The 18,852-nt window shown below is 45.4% G+C and overlaps 1 protein-coding gene across 1 annotated transcript in view; it reads right to left on the bottom strand.

The window, feature by feature from the left end:
• Positions 1 to 6,771: 6,771 nt before the first annotated feature.
• Positions 6,772 to 18,852, bottom strand: part of LOC125298821 (signal-induced proliferation-associated 1-like protein 1) — a 97,052-nt gene continuing 84,971 nt past the window's right edge. Inside the window, 6 exon segments of the mRNA XM_048249690.1 lie at positions 6,772 to 8,313; positions 9,011 to 9,089; positions 10,460 to 10,574; positions 11,376 to 11,549; positions 14,513 to 14,753; positions 15,946 to 16,135. Of these exon segments, the coding sequence (XP_048105647.1) occupies positions 8,170 to 8,313; positions 9,011 to 9,089; positions 10,460 to 10,574; positions 11,376 to 11,549; positions 14,513 to 14,753; positions 15,946 to 16,135 (943 nt within the window). The 3' untranslated portion in view covers positions 6,772 to 8,169.

Here is an 18,852-nt window from a genome sequence, read left to right as displayed (position 1 = left end):
CATCCTCATTCCATCCACTCAATCCTCCGTGGTGTTTCCAGTCCCAGGTAGCGCTCCATGGAGGGACTGTTTACGAGTGGGAGCCACCAATAAGAATGAGAGAGGGTCACACAGCCCACCAATAAGAATGAGAGAGGGTCACGGCCCACCAATAAGAATGAGAGAGGGTCACGGCCCACCAATAAGAATGAGAGAGGGTCACACGGCCCACCAATAAGAATGAGAATGAGAGAGGGTCACATAGCCCACCAATAAGAATGAGAGAGGGTCACGGCCCACCAATAAGAATGAGAGAGGGTCACGGCTGCTGCAGGGTCTGGTGTCCTCCTCGTCTTTATGGATGGAGACGATATTGGTCTCTGGGGAGGAGGAGAGGCCTGGAGGCCCTGATGGAAAACTGCAGACAGACAGAAACACATCTAGTGTCCCCCCTGGGCAGAATCTGTAGTCCCTGTATGGAAACGCTGCCCCTTGCTCAGGGGACAAGACAGAACTGATCATAACATTGCGTCACGTTATAGCATATGACATTACATTGTATTAGATTTGATTGCATTGCATTAGATTCGATTGTATTGCATTGCATTACAGTTGATTGCATTGCCGTGCATTAGAGGCTACTCTATGGCAAATAATCTCAGGGGAGCACTGAACACGGCAGCGGAGAATAGGAGAATGTCAATGTCGCCGGGGGTTCTGATGTTTCATTGTCACTATATCAACTGACTGGTGTATTGACCCTTCCCGTGGGGCTCCCAGGGAGAGCGGACCAGCCATGGCGACTGCAGACCGCATGTAGCACCTCCCGCTTGCTTGTCCTACTTTAGGTTCAGTGATTTGTGGACTCATAAATCCTTTGCTGAGAGGCGCATCAAGAGCTCTGCTTCAGCATCTCAAAATCCATTCCTATTAGGTTCATGGTTGTGGCTGTAGTTAGGCTCTCAGTTAGTCTACCTGTGGGTCCATTTAGTTCTCTCAGAATGTGTATCCATGGGCAGACTGCTTATAGAAGCTCTCACTGTAAAGGCATTTCAGGACTCTGGCCCGTGCACTACCAGTCAAAAGTTTGGAGACACTTAGAAATGTCCATTCCACTCCATTATTGACAGAATACCAGCTGAGATCATTTGCATTGTTTTTTTACGCAGAAGTTTTCAGATTACATTATGTGCTTACATAATGGCAAAAGGGTTCTCCAATGTTTTCTCAGTTAGCCTTTTAAAATGATATCAGATTAGTAAACAGAATGTGCCTTTGCAACATTGGATGAATGGTTGCTGATAATGGGCAGTGTAGATATTGCATTAAAGATCAGCCATTTCTTTCTACAACAGTCAAGAACCCTTTTGCAATTATGTAAGCACATAATGTAATCTGAAAACTCCTGCCCTGAGTAAAAAACAATGCAAATGATCTCAGCTGGTATTCTGTCAATAATGGAGTGAAATAGAAATTCCTAAGTGTCTCTAAACCTTTGACTGGTTGTGTAGATAAACTCATGAATCTTGCACGATCACAGCTGCAGTGCGTGATGTCTCAGAGACACACACATGCACACACACATGCACACACATGCACACACACATGCACACACACATGCACGCACAAACACACACACACACACACGCACACACACGCACGCACAAACACACACACGCGCGCGCGCGCACACACACGCACGCCCATACACACACGCACGCCCATAGGAAGAAATGGGGTGTGTTTGGAATTCACTATTAAGAGTGTCTTTTATAGCACAGAATTGAACAGAGCAAAGGAAATCTCTTCAGTTACTGGAGGACTTAGCTGTGGGGGAGTGGATTTTCCATGATAGATATGAGATTTTGAGGAAATGATACAATCATATTAGCGGTAGCTTCATCTAAAATGAAAAGACAGAGAGAATTGGCTTTCCCTTAAATGAGACCCACTTGTTAGTCATGAGATTGCATATGGATTTTTCCGTAATTAATTTTGCAGTGGAAAAAGATAGATTGCAGTGAAGTTAGAAGATGAAAATGATGTGAACTCCGTTTCCATAACATGGGCGTCTATTCATAATTCATCATTTGATTATTTTTTAATGTGAAACCATGACCCCGTGCACACAGCCTCTCTCCTTGGCTTCCCTGATCATGCCTTTAGCGTTCACTGAATCGCAATTCTCCCTCACAGTGAAAGACTAGATTAGATGAATTAGAGTCAACTTTATAGTCATTGTGCAGAGAGTACAAGTACAAAGACAACAAAATGCAGTTTGCGTCTAACCAGAAGTGCAAAAAAGCAGAAAAGTGCAGTGTTATATACAAAGTATAGACAGGTGGTGCATAAACAGGACAAGATACCTAGTGCAGTGTAGACAGTAGGACACAGTTGGTTTACAGAAGGTGGTTAACAGTATTAAAGCAACACCAAGGAGTTTTTTGTACCTTAAAATAATGTTTCCAAAATTGTTTCCGTGGTTCATCAACTCGTAACAGGGTGAACGGCACTTTCTGCATTCGCTTTGCGGCCCTCTATCGGCTATAACCGCACTATGTAAGTTTGCCAGATCGGGTAGCGGGTTTGTAGTTCGATAAAATGAGACATAAGAAACTACAAATTTGACTTGCATGATGTCACATCGTACTTTCATAAAATCATGCAACATATTCTACCTTGTCTATGGACATCGTTATTTGCAAAGCCGTTGCTGGATAAACAAATAGCGTGCGTGCGACAGAGGAAAAGTTCTTTGGTGTTGCTTTCAAATATGACTGCATATAGAAAGGCCAGGTCTTCTGAAGTAAGGGTGACCCCTGCCTGCGCTACTCCTCATGAGCTGAGATGAGGTAATTACGAGCAAGGATGGGGGTGTGTATGGGAGATGTCCTGTTTTGGTTTTGAAAAACACTTGTGTAAACCTAGCAGCATGTTTCTCTTTGTCAGTTAACAAGAATATGACTGAAAATATCAAACATATTTTTACTAAATAGCAGGTCCTAACTTACAAAAAACAAGGCAAGTAAAATGACAAATCTCCATAATTTTCAGTAGGAAAAAGGGCCACAGTACACTTCAAAAACACACAACATCCGCACAATATCCTCACACTAAGGGATCCAGAATCCTCCCTGTGGTTGTTCACTATATGAAAGGCCATGGAGCCACAGCAGGACTTGTGATGAATTAGTGAGGAATTCCCACGGGAGCAGTCCCTGCCTCCTCCTCTCTCATGGAATATGGGCCGAGCTCTCAGTGCCCTAATGGCGCTTCCTCTCTGCTAACAGCTAATGCCTCTGTAAAGGCCTTTAGAGACTCCCTCCCTGTCCCAGGGCAGACAGACCACTCCTTAGGACATCAGTGCTATTGCTATTACGGTAAGATCGCTGACATCGCTGCTGGTTCCAAGTCAAGGCTGTAGGCTGCTTGTGTTCTGTTTGGCTATACGTCTAGTCCCTTCTACAGCTTCTACAGATCTGATTAAATACATTAACAACAAACAACAGCAAGTTGAACAAGGATCTGTGTTTTTCAGTGGGTTACTATTTTTGGAGGACGTCAAGGGCACTCCCCTGAGCCCAGTCCAAGATGTCTCCCATCTCCAGACTCACATTTATGACACAGGTATTCAAATGAGGCTGCAACAATTAATCAATTAGTGGTAAACTATCACCAACTCACCATTTTCTGACAGCTTATCAATTGAATTTCCCCTTGGGGATCAATAAAGTATCTATCTATCTATCAAACGAGAAAATTATCAACAGATGAACTGACTATGAAAATAATCGTTAGTTGTAGCCTTGTATTCAAATGTGGCCTAGGCATCTCATGAAACCATCGCCAAAGGTAGCGGAGTCTACTGTAGGCATTGAAGCAGCTTGGCTGCAGTTACTAGGACAGTGATATCTTTTTCAGCCTCCCCATCCATCCAGTGTGGACGTACCTGAAAATGAGAGGATCAGTCACTGACACAGTGGTGAGAATAGTTACTATTCAGAAGTCAATCTGGACCATTATTTTTCCAATAAATCATTAGGCTAAGGAACAATGTCCATTTATCTAATGTTCTATGTGTTTACTTTAAGCCAACTCATGAAAAGTTTAGAAAACAGTGACAATCAGCTGCATTCAGACAACAAAATAAAAGTATTTTGTGTGTTTATGTACATGTGCATTCTTAACCTGCTGCAGACCAGTGTGATAAGTGAAAGCTTGTATTAGTGTAGCCTTCATATGCATGTGCTGTTTGCTACGTCTCTCTTGTGTGCCTGTGTGTGTGCATTCTGGCCTGCTGCGGTGTGCCAAGTGTTTTGCCCTAGAGGCCTTCACCAAGGTGAAACCAGGTAGCGTTGGGGGGGAAATAAAAAGCCCTCGGCATTCCCAGCATGCTCTTCCCTACACTCCACATCTCACCGCATGCAGCCATTATGCCTAGCGAAAATAGCCACTCGAAAACAGAAAAAAACCTTCATAAAAAAAGGGTTGTTTAATAAAGAAAAAAGTCTGCGCAGTTCTCACTACCACGACAGGGTGGATATGGACACACACACACACACACACAGCAGAAAGACAAGACACCCTTAGGTCAATTCACCTGTTGGCATATAAATTAATTTTTATTGTATTAATTTATTAGCCCAGTAAGCAACGGCAGGGGATACAACTTATGGCAGACAGCAAGCAAAGGAAAAAACTAAAACTAAAAACAGAAACTCCAATCCTGCAATCACTTGAGAAATAAAATATACAAAACGAGGAAAAATTACAGCACCTGAAGTCATTATCTTGTTTATTTAAGAAACTTTAATACTGCAAATCACCGCAAACATTGTGTCTTTTTGAAATTCTACACTTTACAATGCTAACTGACAGAATACGTAAACAGTACTATTTCAAATATAGAACACTTCTTATTTGTAATGTGCATGTCTTTAAAAGGAATGAAAAGACAAAAACATGAACAGAACTTAGACATTGCTCACTCGTGGAGAGTGTTGGATAGAGAGGACCACTCTTATAACACTTCATGACACCATAGCTCTTAATACTCCCCAGTTCACTTCCTGATAAGCAACAACTATAATGCAAAGCAATTGCAGGTTGGGTGCCATTATACCAATCAGGTTTTTGTGCATCTGAGTTGGGAGTTCTTAAGGGGGAAATAAATGGTAGCTTCTTGCTCACTGGCATTGTTGACTAGAGTTTGCAAGGAGCCAACATATCCCACGATTCCTAGAACAGAACCAAACTAATGTCTCAAACCGCTCCTGTGGTACATCTAAGCCTGAAGTCTGTGCAGTTCCTCGGGACCGTGCGTCAGAGGAATAGTTTATATAATAAAGGAACTGTAAATAACAAATAACTTTTTACAGCTTGGGAATAAGTCCAATTAAAGTAGAAGCAGAACACTAAATGCTGACAAAAAGCACAGCTCTGTCCAATGTCATATTGTTAGGGCACGGCCATAAAAAAAGAAGGGGGGGGAAAAAGCTCACCACAGATCCAGTTGGGGCGGTGGGATCTGCATTGGGAGGCTGGGACAAGCTAAGCACACCACTGTGGAAGTGGACCCGACCTGAAATCACACCTGCTGGCGACGCTGCCCTGTGATCACCCCTCGATTGCCATGAGTGGCTGTTTATGAAACTCGGGTCGTGGGAGAGGGATAAGGCTGTACCTAATCACACAGTGACAGCAGCCTGGCCTTCAGCGAAACATGACACGCTTGTTTAAAAGGTGTGTGTGTGTGAGTGTGTGTAATGTGCATGTGTGTTGGTGTGTGTGAAAGAGCAAGAATGTGTGTATTTATATGTGAAAGAGCGAGTATGTGTGCGTGTGTGTTTTCTGGTACTGCTCTTCCATGTAGCTCAATTAAGACCAGGGAGAGACAGCCTGCAGCTTCGTGTTACAGCAGGTGAGCGTCTGTTTGAGAGAAGTGCCTTATTCAAGCATTCTCTGCAGTGCCTTCAATCCCCTCTCTCCACGAGGCACCGCTACTCCAACGCGGACAGAATAAAGATGAGGAGGACACAGGCATCACTTATCGGTAACAACACAGACACTTCTCCCATGAGGCATTTCAACGAGTCTGTATATGGAAGTCGAGTGAAAGAGTTTTACACGTGTATGTGCTAAAAAGCAGTCTTACTGTTTCACTACTACCACTTCCAGGGCTGTGGGGGTTAGGGCTAAACGGCTGCTTCACGACGGGGGGGGGGGTGCAGCAGAGGAGAGCAGACACGGGTTTGCAGCAGAGTGGAGTAATTCACTTTCTTCATCACTAGATGGCACTACAGCAACACAACAGCAGGCAAAAAGGCTACCACGAGCACAAGGCAAATTAAAAAAAGATATGGAAAGAAACCCCTAGGTGGGGCTTAACTCCAAGGAAACTCAAAATAAAATAATAATAATAAAACAAAAACAATTATTTTTTAATATTTTAAAAGCCATTTAAAATCAGACGAATATAACTTATCCCCGCTCTAATCATATAAACATCACATGTCAACTTCAGTTGTGTTACTGAGCCAGACACATGGATCCACTTATTTATTGATTTTATAATACACAACAAATAAATTACAGTCTTGGAAATCTCCGCCCCAGGCAGGGGCTCTGTCCATTCACAATCCACATTCACGTCTTGAGATGAAGGAGAGGGGGTGGGTGAGTGGGAGAGAACTGCGGCTTTCATCCCTTGGTACCACAGATGGATAGAAGTCTGATTGCTTTGATACAGAGGGAGGTCCAGGCGTGTGGGGGGGATGCTGGGGGAATTGGTGGGGGTTCAGATGGGGGAGTACCTACCTACACTACAATCCTCCCGATAAAAAGTTTTTAAAAATCTCCTTCATTTGAAGCCGGCATCCCAGAGAGTCCCTGCTATTGCTATGGCGATGCTGTCTATGCTAAGCTCTTCATTTACATTTCACACAGTCTTTCTCCCTCTCTCCTGCGTGTGTGTATGCTCCCCTTTGAGGCCAAAGCAGGCATTTCACTGGAGATAATCTACTCCTGTGTATGTCTTCCTTTTCTCAGTACAAATTAAAACAAAATGAGGATGCCCTTCGAGTCACTTGTCTTCATCGCTGCAGGACTGTGTTAGTGTTCGTCCTGCTGTCTGGTGGGACATGTATGGCATGACTGAAGGACAGCACTGGCCGCTCTGTCCACTGGTAGCAGTAGCAGCCCTGCATCAGGGATATCAGCAAGGAATCTCACAAGATGGCTAAGGCAGCTCCAAATGCCTTTAGAGACACAGACACACACACACAAATACATTCTCTCTCGCACACAAGCACCCCCCCCACACACACACACACACACACACACATAGGAATGCGCTCTCATTCATGCACAAACACACACACACACACTTTCTCTTGCACACAAACGCAGACAATGTCGGAATGTAAGAGCCATACACAAAAAGAAGGCAATCCCTGTGGAGGTGAGAGTGTGAGATGACAGGTGGGCCAACCAATCATATTCACACGTCTGCGGTTTCTCCCGCCCCGTTTGAGCAGCACAGCAGTATAGGAGGGCCGCAGGTTATTGGCTCGTGCGAGTCTTCCCTAATCCAACCCCAGAGTGGAGGGCCGTGAGGGCAGAGGAAGGGGCTGAGGGGGGCAACAGGGGCTTCCTACCCCACCCCACTCCACCCCACCCCCACAGGGGGAAGTAAAGGTCTGGACATCCAGCTCTGGGGGTGTGGCTGCAGGAGGGTGGAGTGTGGAGCTGGTTAGGGAAGGCCATGAGGGACAAAAGTCTGTGGGGTCCTAACAACCGCCCTTTCAGGTGGTGCTTGGAGTCTGTGGACTTCATTGCTGCAGGGAAAGCAGAGGGATGTTTTAATTGGTCCATCAGGACGACGTACTGTAGACAGGAGAACAGTGATCTGATGTGTGATCGGTGGTGGTGTGTGTGTGTGTGTGTGTGTGTGTGTGTATGAGGCTTCCAGTATCAGACATTAAAAGAGCTTCATCCAAAAGGGTGGGGAAATAGGGGAAAATCAGGATGTGGTAGTCTTGGTGTGGTCACTTGCTTCAGCTGGTGCCAATGTCGGACACAAGTATCCCCGGAAAACTGTACATGCCTTTATAGTTAATACACCCCCCCTTGTTTAGTGTGGGCCTCCTGTCCCTCCCCGGTGACCTGTGCTGGTGTGTGCGGCCGGCGGGCTCAGTTCATGTCGATAGTGTTGAAGACCCACTCTGTGAACTTCTTGAGCTTGGCGGCCGAGCTCTGGGACTCCTCCTGCAGCCGCTGGTTGTCCTCCCACAGTCTCTGGATCTGCGCCTGCAGCTTGACCTTCTCCTCCTTCTCCTGGGGGGGTGCACGTCAGCGTGAGGAGATCAGTGATACAACAAAGTGATAGCATTTGTTACTAAAAAGCATTATTTGATCTATGACGAGAGGTCTTCCACTCTTCTTCAAGTCATCCTTCAGCATTTCCATCAGCGATTATATAACTACAACCATCACCATCACAACCATCAACACACACCAACAACTATAAAAAACTTTAAATCACCTAGTGGATAATATTCAAGTACACTAAATATAGACATATGGTCTACAGCTGTAAGACTATGATGTGCACATTTCTTTCTGCACTGATACCATTCTAGAACACGGCATCACTGTCACCATGGTGCAGGACAGCATCAGCAATGCCACTGCATGTAATAAATACCATTCTAGAACATCACTGTCACCATGGTGCAGGACAGCATCAACAATGCCACTCATAGACCATTCTAGAACACGGCATCACTGTCACCATGGTGCAGGACAGCATCAGCAATGCCACTGCATGTAATACCATTCTAGAACACGGCATCACTGTCACCATGGTGCAGGACAGCATCAGCAATGCCACTGCATGTAATACCATTCTAGAACACGGCATCACTGTCACCATGGTGCAGGACAGCATCAGCAATGCCACTGCATGTAAATGAATGGCTCTGAGAGGGGCGTGGCACAGGATGCAGGTGATGGACCCAATGTGTTCGCTCACCTTCTTCAAGTCGTCCTTCAGCAGTTTCACCACAGCCTCCAGCTGAGTCACCTTGCTAGCCAAACTCATGTGCCCATCACTGGAGGGAGGGAGAGAGACAAGTACAGCTTAGGTAAGCCAGGGTCAAATAATTGGTAATTGGTATTGTTCAGCCTTTTAAACTTTTAGCCTAAAGTTAGCTTTAATTAGGCAAGTTAGGTTAATCAAAAGCTCAAGCAGCATTAATATATAATGTAGATTAATTAATGTAGATTATAATGTAGGATAGCTAAGAAGTGTTAAGAATGCTGACATAGCAAAAGGGAATTTTTGGGTGATTTTTGTTGTCACAAAAGTTGCAAATAATTACAAAAGGACCCATAAGTAAAATTTTAAACTTATTAGTAGCCCTGAAGATTTAAGATGGTGAATCTGTGTGTGAGGCTCTTTAGGGATGCACCAATATAACGGCCAAACACTGGTATGGGTCGATATTTGCCATGTTGACTGGTATGGTATCGTTATCGCAATCAGTTATTCGACAAACTGTTATTTTAAGCATCGGTATCAGTATAGGCTCAGAACTTTATAGTGGATGCATCCCTAATGCTGTTATGCACCACGACCCAGCAGGAGGACCTCTGGTGTGTGTGTGTGTGTGTGTGTGTGTGTGTTAGTTAGTTAGTTAGTGTGTGTGTGTGTTAGTTAGTTGTGTGTAGTGCAGGGGTGGGCAAACTTTTGGCTCAAGGGCCACATTGGGTTTTGAAAATTGGCCCCCCCCCCACAACATTACATTTTTTTATAGCCTATAATTTAGTATGAAAAGTATTTGTTTTAAAATATTAATTGCTTAAAAAATACTGCTAATTTGATACTGTTTAACAAATGTATAAATTGTGCACTGTCGCTTTAAGATCTTCTGCCTGCTCCGCTATGGCTAGTCTGTACCTATGGCTGTGCCCTCTCACAATTTTTAAATGGTCAGTAGTTGGAACTACTGTTGCCTTCATAATTTCCTTTTAAAAGTTTCTTATAAGAAGGAGATATCAATAATCAACAATGACAAGCCAGCTGGAACCTGCTGCTCTCTCTCCCTCTCGTGAGTGCAGACGCATTCCCAATTAAATGGATCGCATAACGTTCACGTTAGATCTGCTGCAAAGGAGATAACTAAGAGTAGGCCTATCATCTCTATTTAACATGATGTTTTGACATTGACATTGTAAACGTTCAAAGCAAAGCTAACCAACGTCGTCTCTATCGCAGGAAAAAAATAGCGAGCAGCCTGATAACCAAATGAAATGCTCGGCGGCCGGATCAGTTTGCCCACCCCTGGTGTAATGTGTGTGTGTGTGTTAGTTAGTGTGTGTTAGTGTGTGTGTGTTAGTGTGTTAGTGTGTGTGTGTTAGTATGTGTGTGTTAGTATGTGTGTGTTAGTGTGTGTGTGTTAGTGTGTGTGTGTGTGTTCACCTGGAGGAGGGTCTGGCCAGGGGCGCAGGCTTGCGCACCCCGTGCTTGGGGCTGGGGGTGGCGCTCTCTCCGCGGTGGCTCAGGTCCTGCGAGCTGAACATGAATCCTCTCTGGCCTGGGGATGGAGGGAGGGGAGAGGAAGGGCGCGCTTATTTAAAGAAACGTCTGTTTAGTTGTTTGTTTGCAAATGTTTCCCCCCTGGCGGATCAGCAAATAAAACACGGGAAGTTGCACAACACCCAGCAGACACCAGCAGACACCAGCAGACACCAGCAGACAGGCCGCAAGCACTTTCTGTCTCGTTTTTTCTCTTTTTCCCTCTCATACACTCTCCCGTTTTACTCTAAACTCTCAGCAGGCAGGCACGCGAGCACTCACACACACACACACACACACACACACACACACACACACACACACAACACACGCACACACACACACACACACACACACCACACACACACACACACACACACACGCACACACACACACACACACACACACACAAACACACACACGGACGCACAAACGCACGCACACACTTTGGCAGTACACCGAGGCCCTCTGCTGTAAATAAGCACACAGTACAGGCTCATAATGTTTTTCCAACTCAATATATCCATCATGAGCTTATAAGTCAATAACTACACCACACCACATTACCTACGTAACAAAAATAAATACATACATAAAACTGCAAATTGAGTATGGATAGTTTTCTCTACAGTAGTGATGTTTCCTGTAGTAAAGGGGTGTCTAGGCCTATATGCCAAGTCACTTTAAGTGATTAAAGGCATGTGCTAACCCCGTTTTATAAATTCACTTCAGTATTATTTATATAGCGTCATCATAATATAGGAGTGTGTCTCGTGGTGCTCTGAGTCTCCAGGGCGTTAGGGGCCGGCTGTCCACTAACCCCGGTGGTGCTGTCTGGTCTCTCCCTCAAACACGCTGGCGGCGTCCACCAGGTGGCTCCAGTCCAGGCTGCTCTCGTCGGTGTCGGGCAGCGGCATGAGGCTCATCTCCCGCTCCGGCTGCCGCTGGCGCTCGTGCAGGTCCGCCAGGGAGGTGTCCGACGCCGATAGGTCACCTAAGGTAGAGGAGCGCAATGGTCTGCTATAATGGTATTTATATAGGTCACCTAAGGTAGAGGAACACAATGGTATGCTATAATGGTATTTATATAGGTCACCTAAGGTAGAGAAACACAATGGTCTGCTATAATGGTATTTATATAGGTCAGGGTAGAGGAACACAATGGTCTGCTATAATGGTATTTATATAGGTCACCTAAGGTAGAGAAACACAATGGTCTGCTATAATGGTATTTATATAGGTCAGGGTAGAGGAACACAATGGTCTGCTATAATGGTATTTATATAGGTCAGGGTAGAGGAACACAATGGTCTGCTATAATGGTTTTTATATAGGTCAGGGTAGAGGAACACAATGGTCTGCTATAATGGTATTTTCTAATCTTCCTTTTTTCCCTTTACTGTTCTTTTAATTGTGGGCTTAGTGGAGTGGTGGTAATGTTGTCAGCGTTGATTCGATTTCTGAACTCGCTGTTGCAAGTCTTTGGTATTGGCACACGCTTGCATCCAAGGTGACAATCAGCTGAAAGAACTTACTTTGTCTTCATATCGTAGTTTTCATAATGATTGAAATCAGACATTCATAGTAAAATGTAGACCACTGAAGCAATCCAGATTTAGCTTTAGTTTAGTGTCGTCGTACCTCTTTACTTAATTTACATAATTTACGCAGAACACTTTTTTTTTTTAAGACATGTGCTCCACCGCCAAATACTATTCTTGTCCCCAGCAATTTCAGGACCAGAGTGACACTCATAATTCTGGGTGAGAGGAAGGACGCCATCCAAAGGGAAGAGTTTGAAACGCGCCGGAGGTCTTCACCCCTAGCAGATGGTGGCGGTGTGAGATTTTTATATATATTTATTTATAGCAACACTCACGGGGCGAGATAACAACCCATCTGCTAAGTTTATGCCCAAGCACAAATCCTCCCCCTGGGGAAGCAGAAGCAGACAGGCTCCCTTGGTGATGGGGAGAGGGAGGCATCTAATATCAGCAGCAGTAGCAGCAGCCTCAGCTCTGACTCATTAGTATCTCTGGAAGAAGGTTCCGGAAGACAGTAATTAGGGCTGGAGATGAGCTTCCATTCAGTGACAACGAGTTGGAGAAGTTGGGAACGTGGGGAGAGGGAGCCGCCCAGCACGGGAACTACTCACATTAGCAGCACAGAGACCCCACACTGAAAATGATGAGGCGTTTTGCTGGAAGCCTCGGCTTTTCTTTAGGCACCAGGGAAATTGGAGATATATGTCAATGCAAAGTGATTTGTGCCAACAGCTACAAACATGCTTAGTAAAAAATGCTTTCTTTCTACATATATATATATATATATATATATATATATATATATATATATATAAATATCAGGCATGAAAATGGGTCAGGGGTGAAAAAGGTGAGAAGGGTGCACGAAGAGGGAAATTGCCGTTTCATAGCAAATCAAGCGCGAGTGACATTGTTGCCAATAGTCCACAGCTTCCATGGAGTATGAAGTTGCCTAAAACCAGATTTTATATCAAGAAAACAAACTACAAAATGACAAATTTTTACAAGAAAATTTTTACAAGAAAGAAAATTATTTCTTCTTTTTGGCTTGGGCCTAAGTGTGAAGGCGCCCACTTGCGCTGTTTGGCAACATGCTTCAGCCTGGCCCTCCTTTCATCCTCAGTAATCTACACAAGTTTTCTTTCTTTCTTTATTTATTTCTTTGTGCCTGAAGTTATCAGACATTTCTGAAGGTTTCATAGGCCTAATGGACACTTCATAGTAGACTATTAGAATAAGTCTGAATAAGATAAGTCTGAATATTTGTTGGACAAAACCAGGTAATAAATAAACTGGGTAGGGTAGACTAGGCTTTAATTTTGGTTTGAAATGTTTTAACCTGCAGCCTAGGCTACTTACAGATTGTGGCATTGTGCTAGTGTGTTTAACCAACCAATAAAGTTGTGTGAACAGTGTTCACAATACATGTTAAACCCTGTAGAGTAGACTAGGCCTACTGATCAGGCCACTGAACGTTTCTTAAAAGACAGCATTACCATGTCAAACACTGCTTTTGTCTCTGAACTCAAAACGCACCAGCCCAGTTTAGGAGCATTTAATTCAACTATTCACATTAGCCTTTGCTATACTGATAAAGTATGCCAATTTGCTTCACCTTTTGTCGATCTAGATGGCTCAAACTGCACGTATTCTTCATCAAATGAACTTGTTATGTCTATATTTCTGTCCAATGTCGCTATCCAAAACAGCCTATGCTACGTTGCTACACCAATCTCAACGTCTTTTTCTGACAGAAGTTGAAAGTTTCATCTAGCCCACCTGTGACATCAATAAGCATCTCTCTCCCCGCCGGGCTCACATTCCAGCTGACATTTCAGGCGCATATCTGTAGTCACACAGACAGGGAGGCTATTCCAGCATAAAGCGTTCTTTTTGCTGCATCCAGCAAAAAAATGAGCTTCCACTGTTTAATAGGCTAAATGTATAGGGGCTCCATTCACATAATCGTTGCTGGATCAGACAAGTTTGTATTTGGGCTCGTCTTACAACGCATCAAGATGCGTTCGCGTCTGCGCGTGATTTGTAAACTCAGTTGTAACGCCATACACCCCACCACACACACACAATATTTTCTCATCGGATCTGCGCAAACCACGTAAGTCCCCTATTTTGGATTCAAAATGGCGAATTTCGCCGAAAGGTGAGGAGTTTTCATGCCTGAAATATATGTGTGTGTGTGTGTGTGGCCATGTCGAGGTGCGTTGTTGTATCGTTGAATGGACACAAAACGATGTTACAGTTTAATACTGTAATAAACAATACAAAATTCTATTAACATCTAACACACTGACTAGAGGGCCAGCTGCTCTGTGGACCTGCATTGTTGCTGTTGTTGCTGTTGTTGTTGTTGTTGTTATGTTGTTGTTGGTCCTGCCTGTGTGCTTGACCGTACCGTGCAGCTTGATGCCCATCTTGTAGGAGGGCCGTCTGAGGGGCACGCCACGCGTGGTGGGGGAGCGCGGGATGGTGGAGCAGGTGAAGAGGACGTCGACAGCCGAGCCCTGCTCCAGGACGCCCGCCTCGCCCAGCGAGGGCAGCCGTTGGCCCCGGTAGATGCTCTCGTCCGACAGCGTCCGGTGCAGCGAGCGGCGATTAGGGAGCGGGCCAGAGGAGGGGGAGCCACGGGGTGAGGACTGAGAGAGAGAGAGAGAAGAGATGGAGAGAGAGAAGAGAGATGGAGATGGAGAGAAGAGATGGAGAGAGAGAAGAGAGATGGAGAGAGAGAGAGATGGAGAGAGAGGAGAGAGATGGAGAGAGAGAAGAGAGATGGAGAGAGATGGAGAGAGAGAAAGAGAGAAGAGATGGAGAGAAGAGATGGAGAGAGAGAAGAGAGATGGAGAGATGGAGAGAAGAGATGGAGAGAGAGAAGAGAGATGGAGAGATGGAGAGAAGAGATGGAGAGAGAGAAGAGAGATGGAGAGATGGAGAAAAAGAGATGAGATGAGAGAAAGAAAGAAAAGAAAAAGGAGTGGGGAGAGATGGATGGATGAGAAAGTGAGAGACAGACAAGACAAACAGAAAGAGAGGAAGAAGTAGAGAGGGATTGGAGGAGAGACAGAAGGAAAGGGAAAAAAGAAGAGAGAGAGAGAGAGAGAGAGAGAGAGAGAAAGGAGCAGAAGGAGAATGAACAGAATGAAAGAGAGAGAATGAATGGAAGAGAGAAGGAGAGATAGAAGACCGACCAAGAGAGACAGACAGAAAGAAAGAAGGAAGGAAAGAGAAGAACAGAGAGAGTGGGGGGGAAGAACAGAGAAGAACAGAGAGAGCAGGGGGAAGAGAACAAGAACAGAGAGTGGGGGGAAGAGAAGAACAGAGAGAGTGGGGGAAGAGAAGAACAGAGAGAGGGGGGGGGAAGAGAAGAACAGAGAGAGGGGGGAAGAGAAGAACAGAGAGAGCAGGGGGGAAAGAGAGAAAGGGACATGGATATTAACATGCCAATCAACAAATGAAAGCATGTGTGAGTTGAGGCTAAATGTCCGACACTGTGGTCAGTAATGAAGCCAATTCCTGTGTAAATCAATTACTCATCATGACAGCCACAATTCAGCCAGCATGTAATCACACAACCGCTTTATCCAATTAGGCTGGGGGACAGCAGTGCAACTGGCATCCAATAGGCCTTCTGTAAAGGAGACTTGTGTACGCTTCTGTGATTTACATAAACTTCATTCCATCCCAATACACACACACACACACACACACACAAGTGGGTGCCCTGAATCAAATCACATGCATAGACACACATACGCACGCACACACACACACACACACACACACACACACACACACACACACACAGCAGTGGCCTGCACAACTGGCCTGTACCTTGTCCTCCCGGCGTGAGCGCGAGTGGGAGTGCGAGTGGGAGTGGGAGTGGGGCGGCGGGTCCAGGTTCATGACCTTCTTCATCTCCTCCTCCAGGGCGGAGGTGCACAGGGGCTGGGGGGAGTGCAGGTCCCGCAGGGTGGGGCGAGGCGGAGTCTGGGCCCCCTCTGGACCCTCTCCTGGAGACCTCCTGACACACAACAAACAAACAAACACAAACATCAGCCTTTATCCCCCTACAGCCTGTCAGACAATGTCCAGGTCGTCTGACAAGCCCTGACAACACATTTCTAAAACACACACACACACCACACACACACACACACAAATCAGCCAAAAGTGCTACATTCGCAGTGAGATCCATCCAGGTATTCAGACAATGCCAGTTTTATTTCCGCCTTTTTACACCACCTTGATTGCTACATGTCAGATCCATTGTGGTGGTGTACAGAGGGACAAAATGACCAAAGTTGTGTTATAGTCCAAATGGACCTGACTAGATAACTTATATACAGTACAAACTCATCACCAGTTTAAATCAACTGTGTACAGTTAAAAACAAACAAAACAAAAAAAATCAAAAAGGTGCTTCCAGGGAACATACTGACAAGAGAGCCTTCTACAGTATAAACAACCTATTTACTCCTAAAATGCCTGCTAAAAACGCCTATAGAATCCTATGGCATTCTAGACTAAATAACTTTATTTCCTGAGGGTTTTCTGAAATACTAAGAATTGTCAACGTCAACAAAAACCTTAATATCTAAGCCTCTGTACACTTAGAAACATGAAATAAAAGCATGCTGCGCCACGCACGCATAAACAATGAGGAGAGTCACCGTAAATGCTGGCTATGCAGCAACCAGTGGGAGAGTCAATGTTGCACTATGCAGCAACCAGTGGAGAGTCACGCTGCACTATGCAGCAAACCAGTGGGAGAGTCAATGCTGCATTCACTATGCAGCAACCAGTGGAGAGTCACGTTGCACTATGCAGCAACCAGTGGAGAGTCAATGTTGCACATGCAGCAACCATGGAGATAGGAATGCTGGCGCTATGCAGCAACCGGCGGAGAGTCAATGTTGCACTATGCGGCAACCAGCTGGAGAGTCAATGTTACACATGCAGCAACCAGTGGGAGAGTCAATGTTGCACTATGCAGCAAACGTCCAGTGGGAGAGTCACGTTGCACTATGCAGCAACCAGTGGAGAGGTCTGACGTTGCACTATGCAGCAACCAGTGGGAGAGTCAATGTTGCACTATGCAGCAACCAGTGGGAGAAGTCAATGTTGCACTATGCGGCAACCAGTGGGAGAGTCAATGTTGCACTATGCAGCAACCAGTGGAGAGTCAATGTTGCACTATGCAGCAACCAGTGGAGAGTCAATGCTGCACTATGCAGCAACCAGTGGGAGAAGTCAATGTTGCACTATGCAGCAACCAGTGGAGAGTCAATGTTGCACTATGCAGCAACCAGTGGAGAGTCAATGTTGCACTATGCAGCAACCAGTGGAGAGTCAATGTTGCACTATGCAGCAACCAGTGGGAGAAGTCAATGTTGCACTATGCAGCAACCAGTGGAGAGTCAATGTTGCACCATGCAGCAACCAGTGGAGAGTCAATGTTGCACTATGCAGCAACCAGTGGGAGAGTCAATGTTGCACTATGCAGCAACCAGTGGAGAGTTAATATCTAAGCCTCTGTACATAGAAACATGGAAATGAAAGCATGCTGCTGCACTATGCAGCAACCAGTGGAGATAGAATGTTATGCTTGGCAACCAATGAGGAGGAACCAGTGGAGAGTCAATGTTGCACTATGCAGCAACCAGTGGAGAGTCAATGTTGCTATGCAGCAACCAGTGGGAGGAATCCAATGTTTGCACTATGCAGCAACCAGTGGGAGAATGTGTGCACTCATGCAATACTAAGAAGTGGGAGAGTCAATGTTGCAGCATGCTGCGCTAATGCAGCAAACCAGCTGGAGAGTCAATGTTGGCGCCTATGCAGCAACCAGTGGGAGAGTCAATGCTGCACCATGCAGCAACCAGTGGTCAATGTTGCACTATGCAGCAACCAGTGGAGAGTCAACAAGGTAATCTATGCAGCAACCACAGTGGAGATAGGAATGTTGGCGCCATGCAGCAACCGGGCGGAGAGGAATGTTGCGCCCAGTGGGAGCAATGTTGCACTATGCAGCAACCAGTGGGAGAGTCAATGTTGCACTATGCAGCAACCAGTGGGAGAGTCAATGTTGCACTATGCAGCAACCAGTGGGAGATAGAATGTTGCGCTATGCAGCAACCGGCGGGAGATAGAATGTTGCGTCGTGCATGCATCCAGCACGAATGGGTTAACAACAGCAGTGGTCCAGAATCTGTCCCTCAGGGCGATGCACGCACACACACACACACACACACACACACACACACACACACACACACACACACACAACACACACACGCGCACTAACACACACACTTTGATAATGTGTTTTCTCTGAGCAGCCAGAAGACAAGGGAGAGGGAGGAGAAGAGGACAAACATTGTTTCTACAAGCTCTGGTTTGTTAGCATGTCAAAACAAACGCAAGCCAGTTGAGATGTTTATTTATTCAGCATAGCAAGCCCATTTTCAAATTTGAGGGCAGAGATCGCCACATTACAAAAACTCTGGGGTAGAAAAGACCACAGCACTAACTACTGTGAAATGCTACTCTGGCGGAGAATCTTTCATGTTAGTTCACAAGGCTGTGTACTGTATACACGAGTGTGTTCTTTGCTCTTATCACTCGGCCTATTTACAGAGAAGAGGAACCGGGAGGAAAGCTAAATGTGTGTGGTGATGTATTTTTGCAATCTCTCTCCCACAATCTTCATGGACAAGACCTCAGACTAGAAGAAGCTAC

This window comes from Alosa alosa, chromosome 8, assembly GCF_017589495.1.
Source record: "Alosa alosa isolate M-15738 ecotype Scorff River chromosome 8, AALO_Geno_1.1, whole genome shotgun sequence".
Taxonomy (NCBI): Eukaryota; Metazoa; Chordata; class Actinopteri; order Clupeiformes; family Clupeidae; genus Alosa; species Alosa alosa.
The sequence above is the reverse complement of the archived record's forward strand: the minus strand, read 5'-3'. Positions and strand labels throughout refer to the sequence as shown.